Raw genomic sequence first — 12,145 nt, 5'->3', positions numbered from 1 at the left:
ATTTAAATTTGCAGAATTATTGCAGGTGTATTAACTTCAAAATATAAGCTTTAAGCCTGAACTATGTACATCAAAACACAAAGTCAAAAAAGTACGAAAAAGTAAACAAAGCTCAAAATATAAAAATCACATGTATATTTACCTGATATCTATTGGAAAAAAATTAACTAAAAAAGCTCTTTTGTTTTTGAAGTTTTGAAATTTCAAATAAAAAAAAATTGAAAAAATAAACAAATTACAGTCAACTCCATCTAAGTCGAATTGTCACAGGACACGAAAATTGGTTCGAGTTAGAGGGAAATTCGACTAAGAGGAATCTATTTAATCTTTTTCCTGCACACGGTTTCATTAAAAACGGTAAAAAAATTTGAGTTAGAGGAAAATTTGACCTAAAGGAAGTACGACTTATAGGGAATCGACTGTATTTGAAATTTCAATTGTTTGTCAAAAGACCTTTTTTTCGCAAAATGACAGGAACTATGTGATCGAAGAGCTACCTTACGGAAAGGATATAAAATATTGTTTGAGTGTATTTGTTTTTAAAAATTTGTGAAAATTGAAAGCTTGGTCTTGTTCAAGCTTTTTGAATCGAATACTTTTTTAAAATGAAAGGGAGATATACAAACAAGCTACTAGGGGGAAGAAGAAAAAACATCGTGTTTACTTTTTTGTACTTTTTTGACTTTGTGTTTTGATGTAGTTCAGGCTTTAATCTCTTCGTCAATGGCTATAAAAATTGAGATAAATTTAAAAAAAAAAAACAAAAAAATAATAATAATAATAAAAAAACCTAACCTGTGCCAATTTTTTTAATAAATCTCGTAAACAAAAACGTAATGTCCTGAAATACAAATTTTATTTCTTTGAAGAAAAATAAATAAAGACTTTAAATTCACCCTTGATCGTTTAGAGCCAGTTATACAAATATTTGGTCAGTGGATCAGCAACTTTTATCTTCTGAATTCAGTGGCAAAATTGATTTTTAGCACTGGTTCTAGGTCAATTTAGGTTGAAATAGCTAATTCCATCCTTGAACCAAAATCCACTGCTAATCCGTCGAAATCGGCGAGTTAAATTCCTGATCCGAGGCTGAACCACGTATGTACAACTGGCCCTTAATATTCTATTCAAATCAAAAGTGTATTTGAGAAAAATTGCAGTTTAAACAATATCTTAGAAGAATCGAAAAGAAAAAAATTGATCCAGAATACCTTTTACATAAGCGGAAAGACAAAATTGTATCGAATTTAGTAAAAGTGTATTTGTGTACTTTAGCCAAGCCAAGTGTATCGAAAAAAGTACAATCGTATCGACTTTTGCAACCCAGTTGCGCATAGCTTGGAATTAGATTTGTTTATGAATTGAATGTGATGTGTTGTGAATTTTGTTGTCTTCTTTCATTGCAAAGCTTTTGACATTGATTTAGCAAGTTGGTTTAGTTTTATTTTAATTATTAATAAAAAAAAAAACAGAAATCTTTGAATTAAAAATGTTTGACCATGAATTATTTATTGAATCAGTGAAAGCGCGTCCGGCTTTATATAATAACTCAAGAACAAAAGCTGGAAATGTTTCAACAGAATATTGGAATCAAATAGCTAACATTATGAAAATCGATGGTAAGAAAGAAAACAAAATAACAAAGCAAAGTTACAGTGCAGACGAACAAAATTGGAACAGTAAAAAATAATTTAAACTTATTGGCTACTTTTGGGAAAAATAATTTATCAAAAGACAATAAATTTACAAAAATCAAAAAAGGGTTGCCAGATGCCATCAAACTAAAAAAAAAAATAAAAAAAATTTTTTAGGCTAGATTTGATGGCATTTTTAGGAGTGACTTAGTCCACTTTCATAATTAAGGGCACATTTATCTACTGCGCAGTTCTTAAAACTACTTTGAACTACTTGTGCTGTATTGAAAAAAGCTGCGTTCCTTTGGAAATATTTATCTACTTTTTAGTACTTAAAACTACTTTGATCTACTTTGCTATACTGAAAAAGTAGTTCAAAGCAGCTTTAAGTACTAAAAAGTAGATAAATATTTCCAAAGGAACGCAGCTAAAGAAGTTCAAAGCAGCTTTAAGTACTAAAGCCTAGTACGCAGTCTCCAAATTCGATCACGAAAATGCAAACGAAAAAATATCATCGAGTATTCTGTCAAAGTCAAAATAAAAAAATCCAAATTAATTTAAACTCAAGAAAAAAACAACAAAAAATAATTTTTAACAGAAGAACTAAATGAACTAAAAGTGAAAAACGGTCAACACTGCTTTTGAAATCAAGAAAAATGCATAGGACAATAAAAAGTAAGTGACAAATATGTAAGTAAAAACTCTACCATTTTCCCTCAGAGCTGGGTACTGAAAAACAAAAAGCAAGATGAAATTTCGTTAACAAAATTTTGTATGGAAAATTTTGCTTCAGCTGCGTACTAGGCTTAAGTAGCTAATGTAAACCGTGTTAAAATCTCTGGTTGGGTAAAAATGGTTTCCTTGGTTCTCAAGCACAAACTCTATGCCAAGTGATTCATCTGTTGAAAGTTCTTGTCATAATGTTAAAGAATAATCAGGTTCATTCTGTTATCGCGACTTATCATTAAAAAAAAAAAATAGCAGAGCATTTATGTGTAGACAAATAAAATGGCATATTTATGGAGATCGACCCATTTTTCCAATTCTTAAACAATGGCCGATTTCACATAATAACGCAAAAACTTAAATTTTTCAAATATTAACTTGCCTATTTCAAATATTTTTTTTTGTTTTCAGTTCAGGAATGTAAAATACTATGGAAGGGTCTTCGTTCATCATATGCAAGACATCTACAATTTATGAGGCAAAATGAACAAGACCCTAAACGAAAACCAAGGAAACCCTGGTATCTTGCAGATCACATGTCCTTTCTCGAAAAATACATTCAAGTGAAATCAAAAGATAGACTTTACTATAAAACAACGAAAAATCCAAATATTGACGATAATGATAATTCAACATCGTTTTCAAATATTGAATATAAAAGTGAAAATCGAACAATGGATGAAAGTTCAATTAAATCTGAAGAATTATCATTCAGATCAGAAGTTAATGAAGAACCAAACACTTTGATGAAAAGAAGAGAATCTTACGAAGAAAATAATGAAGAGTTAACTAATATGATGGAATATTTGGTAAGAGAATCTGAAACAGAAAACAGCTCAAGTGTGGAAAAATCTAGAATAAAATCTAGTGATGAGGATGGAAATGAAACACAACCTGCAAAACGTATTAAAATGAATACAAGAACTGTATCGATATTAAATGCCAATAAAAAAACTATTCCACCACGTGAAGAATCATTTTTGAGATTTCTTCAAAGCTTGCTTCTTGATATTGGAAAATTGTCGAATAGAAATTTAAGATTGTTTAAGGAAGATGTCTTAAAAGATATGAACAAATATCTAGATGAGCAGGAATACTCCACTCGAGTTCGATTATTTGCTTAAGTTTGGATATAACTATTATTTAAAAGTTTTTCCTTATGTAATACAAATCCTAAGTTATTTGAAATAAACAAACATTGTTTTATAAATAAAGAAATAAGGAATTGTGTATTTTATTTTTACCTCATCTACTTAAAAAAAATTTAACTTGCGAGTGTTAACGGCGCAGTGGATTTAGTGCTTGACTGCTAACTTGGACGTTGTAGCCCTACCTTAAAGCAGCATTCTTTTATCTATCCTCCAGCTTGGACGCCACCTGTTGGGGTTAAAAGAGATAATAATTATCTTAATCTTAATTCACTCTACCTTACAAAATTCTTTCTATTCGTTCTAACTAGTTACGTGCAATATGCATTTAAAATGACCTAACAGGCATATTATACAATTCATAACTTTTTCATGTTCTTTTAATAATTCCATCTACTCCTACATTTTGATACATTTTTCTACCCCAGATTAAAGACGACGGCACTGCACACACAAATGAAAAGTTACTTTGCTTGTGTATTGTATTTTTTTTTTTTTTAATAATTCAAGAATTACCCATGTAAAAATTTCGTACAAAATATTATTTCATACGACAGCCCTGGTAGTTCATTTACTAAAAGAACATTACACGTACAAAAATGTGTACACAACAATACACGAAACACTACATTAGCATTTATATTACACACTCATATGATACACTCACTCACTTACAAATTAACAATGAAAACAAACAAAAATGAAACAAACAAAAACGAATTCGCCTCTGAATGAATCTCGTTCGCTTTGAGTTGCTTTTGCTTGTTTTGTTGATATTTTTTGATGATAAGTAGTATTGCGTTTTCAGTGCTTGAGTTTGTGTATTGTGTTATTATTTGTTAGTGAACAAGTGTGAACAATTTTAATGCAAAACTAAAAAGCAAAACAATAATGCCTCAGTTTTTAAAACATCGAAGAATTGAAGAATTTATTTCAATGATTAAAGATCGACCTGCACTTTATAATTACGATTTAGATGAATTCTATGACAAAGAATTAAATAATAAATTGTGGAGAGAAGTAGCTACAGCATTTGGTATTAATGGTGAGTAAGAGAATAAAAGTACATAGTTATACCTTCACTAGGGTTGCCAACCGTACTCTAAAAAAGAGTATTGTATTCTATTTCACGTATGTGTACTCTATAATCTATAACTCTGATAGAGTACGTCAAAATACTCTTTTTTTACTTAAGGCTGAGTGTGCCACCACATAAACATAAGCATTTTAACGTTTACAAATTGGTGGATAACTTTCATATTTCTAAAGATAGAATTGAATGAAAAAAGAATGAGGCTTAAAATATTCGACCTTATAATTTCTAAATTTGAACAAATGTAATTTAGAGAGTACAAAACACTATAATTTTTGTCGTTGTTTTAGTACGACCTCTTTGTTTTGTGTTTGTTTCTGAGTCAAACTTAAAATTTAATTTTTTACTAAAATTAAAAATTTTTTTTTAATTCAAATTTTGTTCTCTATTTTACTTTGTTTTGTTTAACACCTCAAAAAATTAGATTTTTTCTTGTAAAATTTCAAGGTATTTAAAATTGAGTTAACCTTCTTATATATTTTTATTTCGATATTGTAAGCCATATTATTCTATCTGTTCTTGCCACTTCAGTATTCACTGAGAGAGTATTTTCGGTCTTGAATATGAAGTGGCGAGAGGAGTGGAATAGGGCTTCGTTGAAATTGATCAAAAATGAGCTCTTAATGTATATGAATTTGGAATTTGAACGTTTAGTCATACACATATTTTAAAAACAACAAAAAAATTGTAATGTACTATAAGAAGCAAAAAAAAAAATACATTTTCAAGACTTGAAATAAATGGTACTCTTCTTTTTTCAAATGTACTCTTTTTTTCGTCTCTGAAAGCAAATACATATACTCTATTCCTTGTTAAAAAAGTTGGCAACCCTAAACTTCACCTACCCTAAATAGATGATGTTTACTATGCATATAAATATAATACACTTTGTTAATATGTACCTACCTAGTCTATACATATTTGTTTTAATTTTTTTTTATCTTTTCTTTAAAAACAAGCATGCAATTCAAAACATAGGTGCATATAGTATTATAGATTTGAAAATTATTAATATATTCAGTGGCGAACGTTGAGTTGTGAGGGCCCCGGGGCAAGACTAAATTTTGGGGCCCCTTTGATATAGAAAATAAGAACAAATAAAAAAGTATGTATACGCCCACTTATTTTTTTTTGGGGGCCCCTGATGTACCTTTCATTTGTTGGTCGCTAAAAATATGCAAGTAATAATTTTTGGGGCCCAAGATAATATGTAATTTTTTTTTGTCTCTCTTGTGTCCGAAGTGATTCATGTCAAATATCTTATCTTTTTGCTTATCTTTTGGCTTCTCTGCATTGTCTCCTTACGGGGCCCTGGCGTGTTGGGGGCCTCGAGGCACCGCCCCACTTGCCCCAATGGTATATTATTATAGATTTGAGATATAGTTGATCAAATTTTATTTTGTGTACTGTGGGAATGGGTATAGGTATTGCAGGTTGCGTAACTGAAAGATGGTAGGTAGGTATTTCATATTATCTAAAGAGCTTAAATTCAATACAAACATAAGTTTCCAAATTAAAAAAAATTTACCTACCATTTTATGTCAAATTAAAACGGATTAGGTACATATTACGTAAAAAAAATGGGTTGGGTTCGATATCCCGCTTTTTATATTCCCGAATTTTTAAAAGCCTGCTTTTAAAATCCCGGTTTTTATAATACCGTTTCTTATAATCTCGTTTTTTTTTAATCCCGATTTTTACTTTTCCGATTTTGCAATCGAAACTAGTAAAACAACTAGTTTTGATTGCAAAATCGTGATAATAATAATCATTTTTATCAAAAAAAAAACAAAACCGACTTCCATGATTAAAAACGGGTTTTTTTAATAGTTCCTATGGCTTTAACTGAACGAAATTGAAATGGGACCACACTGCAGCCACTAGCTTTCCAATACAAAAAGAATTATCAAAATTGACTGACTCTGTCCAAAGTTATGCGGTAACAAAAATAAAAAAAAAAAATAAAAAAAAAAAAAAATACAGACGAATTGAATACCTCCTCCTTTTTGGAAGTCGGTCAAAATTAGACCAAATTAAAAAACGAGAGATTTTTTTAAATTCATTTCATTGTAACCTTTTCACAAATATAACCTATAAAAATAATAAAGTACCTAATTTCGTTTGAAACAAAACAAAAAGTGAAGTCAAAGCCTAGAACGCAGATCGCGCTTAATTTTAGCTGACGGTTTTTTTTCTCCGTGTTTCTTAACTTAATTTTCGTCCGCTCAGTTATGATAGACAAAAAATTTGTAGTTGGAAACGAATGTGTAATTTTCTAGCTGAATCTGCGCTCAAACACAACTAAGATTCTCAAATAAATTTTACTTAGGCTAAATTTTTTCGATAATTTGTACACGGAGAAAACAGACCACATAGAATTAACCTTAATTTAAGAAGATTTCTGCATTGTTTTTTGCTAAGATTATTTTTAAGATGAACATTCACATAAAAATAAGATGAAGTTCACATAAAATTTAACTGAGTTTAAGTGAAATCACCTTAATTTAAGCGGACACCACCTTATTTTAAGGTGTTGAAATTTAATGTGTGCATCATCTTATTTAAGGGTGACACTTTTTTCTCCGTGTATAGGAGCTAAAATTTCGCTCGATCTGGGTACTAGGCTTAAATCAATTAACAAAGTAATAAAAAGTAAAAGTAAAACAAAGTAAGTAAAAACAGTTTTAATCATTTTTATACATATTTTAATGCATTTATTTTGAAAAAAAAAACGGGATTGTCGAGATTTTAAAAAGCGGGATTATAATAAGTCGGGATTTTGATTTTAAAAATCGATATTTTAAAACTTTTTTTCGGGATTTTTGAAAAACGGGATTTTATAAAGCGGGATTCCGATACGTTCCCAAAAAAAATTGGTTGTCTGGTGTAAAATCAAATCGTTTTATACTTTGAGCTGCTGACTCTATACAGGGTGTCCCACAGTCACCGCACAGTGTGCAATTTTGCCAATCTAGCGGAACTAAATTCGTGGTTCCAAGTAGACTTAATTTTTGCTATGAAAACCAGTTTAATTATATTCAACATGTATTTCTGCAAATGCCTTATTGATTTTCAGATATATATATCTAATTATAAGTCCGATATGAGTACTATGTACAAAATAGATGGGGAAGAGCCGACATCGAGCAATCGAGTTGTTTATCAAAACCATCTATATCTCGAAAACGAAGCAAGATATCGAAAAACTTTATTTAATCTTGTTGTATTATATTATTATGAGGAGTCTAAAATCACTACTTATTCACAAAAATCTGATTTACGCTTTTTGAAAATATCGAAAATACGTTTTTGGCCTATAAATCTGAACAAAAAAAAAATATTGTATGGGGGCCGCAGCTATTCACAAAAACCCTTTACGGATTCTGATAAATAGAATATTGAGCGAGGTCCTTAGCGACATTTCACGAAAGATACATGCGGATACATTTTTAAAACGCTGGACGAAGTCAGAACAAATAATTGAAATAAAGGGCCTAAGGTCTTGAAAAAAAAATTAAATTTTCTTCCATTTTAAGACTTAACAACACATTTTTTTTTGTGGTTACATCATAATAGATGTTTGTTCTTTTCATACAACAATAGCTCAGAAAATGTTTTTAATTCATTTAAGTTAATTTTTTTATTAAAAAATTATTTTTTTTTTAATTCACTCAGTTTGTTTATTTTTTTTAATTACTTTCAGTAGTCTTTTTTAAGAAAAAAAAATTATTTTTTTTAAGAGAATAAACTGGGCTGTAATATAATCAGTGAGCAAAATTAATACTCATTTACGTATTTTTTTTTAAATAAAATTATATGAAAGTGAAAAAAAAAACAACTTAAAAAACGATGAAAATTGGGTTTGATGTAGAGCCTACTATTGCACGTGTATTAAGGTACACGTGCTACACGTGTATTTAAATAATTCGTGCCGAAGCACGTGTATTTGTAAATACACGTGTATTTGTAAATACACGTGTATTTGTAAATACACGTGTATTTATATTTACACGTGTATTTATATTTACACGTGTATTTATATTTACACGTGTAAATAGCGTTCGAACAGGTAGATTTGGTGGCGATTTCCTAAAATATGTATTATATTGAATGAAAAGGATATTGTTAAGTTTTTTGCGGTTATTGGCTAGATTTACACATTGAAATTACACGGAAAATTTAATTGGAAATTCTTATTCAACCCTAGCCATATAAATCTTGGAAAAAAATTTTGACCCGATTCCCATTATCGTATCGAACTGAACTTTGTACACATATGAAGTTTGGATTGCAACGCAATATTTTGGGGTCCGAACTCAGGGGAGGGGCATTGGGGGGTTGAAACACCCCAAATCTATTTTATAACATTCTAAATATCGCAAAAGCTTTTGTAGGTAAATTGCAAGAGAGGGGCTTTGGGAGCTCATACCACCCAAGCAAATTATCATCTTCTTTCAAATATAAAGTAAAAAAATAAAGCAGATTAGATATTTATAAAACACCTTTTACACTTTCACTATGAACTTAGTAAACCATATGATCTTCAAATAAACGGTGATTAACAAAAAAAAAAAAAACATGTAACAGTTGGTACACTTTCTTCTGAGAAAGACACAGTAGGCAATATGCAAATATATCTTGGAAAAATTTATTAGCTTTTTTTTAATGAAAAGGCACATTATTATTTTTAATTTTTGAATAAATTATTTATAAGGTCTTCAAAAAGTTCAAATACTATTTTTCCAATTCGAACTATTTATTTGCACAATAATCTTCAGTTGTTTAGTTTTAAAAACTTTTATTTTACCCTCAAAAAGCAAAAAAATCATTTTGTTTCGTATTTACACGTGTAAATATAAATACACGTGTATTTAATAAATACACGTGTAAATAAGATACACGTGTAAACGTTTTTTAGATACACGTGTACACGTGTATCGGGTACACGTGTAATTAAATACACGAACAAAATCGTAGGCTCTAGCATTAACATTTATTTTAATATTCAATACTATAGTTGAAATAGCTAATGTATGGTTATCAAATAGCCAAAATTTTAAGAAATTCGACGAATTATAAAAAAAAACTATGCACAAATACATTGCATTGAATTTTTTTATTTGCATTAAAAAGAAAAAAACGATTTTTAAAAACCCTGCACTACAGTCTATTGAATTAGGGCCATGTAAAAATTTTGGGTAATTTTCCAAAGAATTATATAAAAAATTTTTTAATTATTGCATGTTGAAATTTTTGTATGCAAAAAAAAAAAAAGAAGAAAAATTAAGATTTGTAAACTGTCATATGGTGATCACTTAAACCAAAAACGAGAACTTATCTGTGGCAACCCTGACAAAAATATCAACTGCGCAAACTGTGTATCTTTAAATTAGAGTAGAATCACAAGTATGAACTTTAAAGTTGGCTCCAATATTAAGGTTTGTTATTAATGTTTGAACATTTTCTATGTTATTGTTAAGTAAAACGTTTTTAAATTAAAAGATAAAATTCAAGTGAATATTGGTTTGTTCATAATTTTTTTTTTAACAAATTTCTCTTTAAACTTTCAGTTGGATATTGCAAAACGAAGTGGGGTAGTATACGTGTTTCATTTGCCAGACAGATTCGAAATGAGAACATGAATGATCCAAGAAATTATAAAATTAATTGGTATCTAAAGGATAATATGGATTTCTTGCGAAAGTATATGCGTAGTAGAGATAATAAGGATAACAAAAATAGAAAATGCAAAAAACCAACCAGAACAAAAATTATAAATAAATCAAACTTAGAATTATTGAGAGAAGAATCTAATCTATCTGGTTCAGCTTCTGAGGTTAAAAATGAGCTTATTTTTGAAGATGAAAACGATGAAGATGATGAAAACGAAAGTTTAGCAAGTTTAGAATTCTTTGATGAAGATATTTTGGATGAAAATAAAATTGATTCCTTAAGTTCAGTACCGACCAGTGAAAGAGTTGGCAGTGAGAAACAAACTACAGTAGACACTTGTACGAATTCAAATTATCAAGAAAAAAGATTATCAGAACAAAAAGCGTTCCCTAAAAGTATAACAACAGATCATGTTTATAAAACACCATTAAGGAAACAATCAAGTAGACCGGAATCGTTATCCAACATCCGAAAAGAAAAAAAAAGCTTTTCACTTGCACCTGCTGTACAAGAAGATAAAACCATGACTTTTTTCAAGAGCATCTTTCATGATGTCAACAAGTTAAATGGAAGAAGACAACGTCAGCTTAAACAGAAACTTATGGAACATTTGAATGAGTTACTTGATGAACAGGAAAATGAATCGTAGTTACTAAATATATAAAATATACGACTTCAACAATGTGTTTCTATTGATTGATCTGATATTCCGGAAGGCTGGCATGTTTTCTCTTTGAACCACAAATTAATTGTTAGGGTTTTATTATTAGAAATACATTATAAGTTTTATACTTTTAATTTTAGAGTTTTAATATGTGGTTGTTTTTCAAAACTGAATATAAAAAAAAAGAAAACACTTCAACTTAATAATTGAGTTTTGGATTTTAATAAGCATGCCCTGTTTAAACCCTTGGTCCTAGAAAAATAGTTTATATCTTTTTAAAAACGACGTTTAATGTTGACAAGTTCTCAACCTCATCAAACATTTTTTATTTAAGGCCTCATAAATCAACATACATATATACCAATACCTACCTATTCCAAATAAGAAAGAACTTAAACCCTTTTGGGGCGCCATCTAGCGTCAAAATAAAAAAAAATTTGATTATAGTACAATATATTTTTGGTGTGGAAGTGGATTCAAGGTAGAACCATTTTGATGGCAAAAGTAACATTTCAGCTTCGATAAAGGTATAAGGGAAGCTACATTTCAGCTTCTGTTAAACTTTAGTAAGATTGTTGGGCATAAAAAAAGGAGAACGTTATACAAATTGGACCCTTTATAACAATGTTCTTATAAGGTCTATAAGTAGCTTAAACAAAGCTTTACCGAAGCTCTACTGAATATTTTAGATTTGAAAGTTAGTTTCCGAAGAGCTTGTATAGCTCTTTAATACAAGTCTTATCGAAATTATAGAAACAAATATCAAAAAAAAAAAATTTCTTTTTCAATTGGTTTTGATTTGATTTTTTATCCTGAATTTTATCTTTTAATCTGGAATCATTTATTATATTCTATTACATAAATCAACATACATATACCAATACCTACCTATTCCAAATAAGAAAGAACTTAAACCCTTTTGGGGCGCCATCTAGCGTCAAAATAAAAAAAAATTTGATTATAGTACAATATATTTTTGGTGTGGAAGTGGATTCAAGGTAGAACCATTTTGATGGCAAAAGTAACATTTCAGCTTCGATAAAGGTATAAGGGAAGCTACATTTCAGCTTCTGTTAAACTTTAGTAAGATTGTTGGGCATAAAAAAAGGAGAACGTTATACAAATTGGACCCTTTATAACAATGTTCTTATAAGGTCTATAAGTAGCTTAAACAAAGCTTTACCGAAGCTCTACTGAATATTTTAGA

General features: G+C 29.4%; 2 protein-coding genes across 3 annotated transcripts; both read left to right on the top strand.

Annotated features, from left to right (window-relative positions):
* Positions 1–1,334: 1,334 nt before the first annotated feature.
* Positions 1,335–3,551, top strand: LOC129915242 (uncharacterized). Of its 2 annotated transcripts, none has more exons than XM_055994722.1 (2): positions 1,335–1,619; positions 2,772–3,551. In XM_055994722.1, the coding sequence occupies exons 1-2, from the start codon at positions 1,490–1,492 to the stop codon at positions 3,482–3,484; spliced, it is 843 nt and encodes a 280-aa protein (XP_055850697.1). In that variant the 5' UTR covers positions 1,335–1,489; the 3' UTR covers positions 3,485–3,551. The 2 variants fall into 2 exon arrangements, with proteins under 2 accessions (XP_055850697.1, XP_055850698.1); XM_055994723.1 differs by lacking the exon at positions 1,335–1,619 and adding an exon at positions 2,153–2,309.
* Positions 3,552–4,215: 664 nt separating this feature from the next.
* On the top strand, positions 4,216–11,101 carry LOC129915240 (DNA ligase 1-like). The gene is made up of 2 exons (XM_055994720.1): positions 4,216–4,553; positions 10,172–11,101. The coding sequence occupies exons 1-2, from the start codon at positions 4,400–4,402 to the stop codon at positions 10,921–10,923; spliced, it is 906 nt and encodes a 301-aa protein (XP_055850695.1). The 5' UTR covers positions 4,216–4,399; the 3' UTR covers positions 10,924–11,101.
* The last annotated feature ends 1,044 nt before the right edge of the window (positions 11,102–12,145 follow it).

The sequence above is a fragment of the Episyrphus balteatus genome, chromosome 3 (assembly GCF_945859705.1).
Source record: "Episyrphus balteatus chromosome 3, idEpiBalt1.1, whole genome shotgun sequence".
Lineage (NCBI taxonomy): Eukaryota > Metazoa > Arthropoda > Insecta > Diptera > Syrphidae > Episyrphus > Episyrphus balteatus.
The sequence above is the reverse complement of the archived record's forward strand: the minus strand, read 5'-3'. Positions and strand labels throughout refer to the sequence as shown.

Bases quoted from the DNA above. Each gene is read 5' to 3' on its own strand.
- LOC129915242 (XM_055994722.1), top strand. From the start codon at position 1,490: ATGTTTGACCATGAATTATTTATTGAATCAGTGAAAGCGCGTCCGGCT. The intron at 1,620-2,771 runs GTAAGAAAGAAA...TTTTGTTTTCAG, and splicing joins TAACATTATGAAAATCGATG to TTCAGGAATGTAAAATACTA.
- LOC129915240 (XM_055994720.1), top strand. From the start codon at position 4,400: ATGCCTCAGTTTTTAAAACATCGAAGAATTGAAGAATTTATTTCAATG. The intron at 4,554-10,171 runs GTGAGTAAGAGA...TTAAACTTTCAG, and splicing joins TACAGCATTTGGTATTAATG to TTGGATATTGCAAAACGAAG.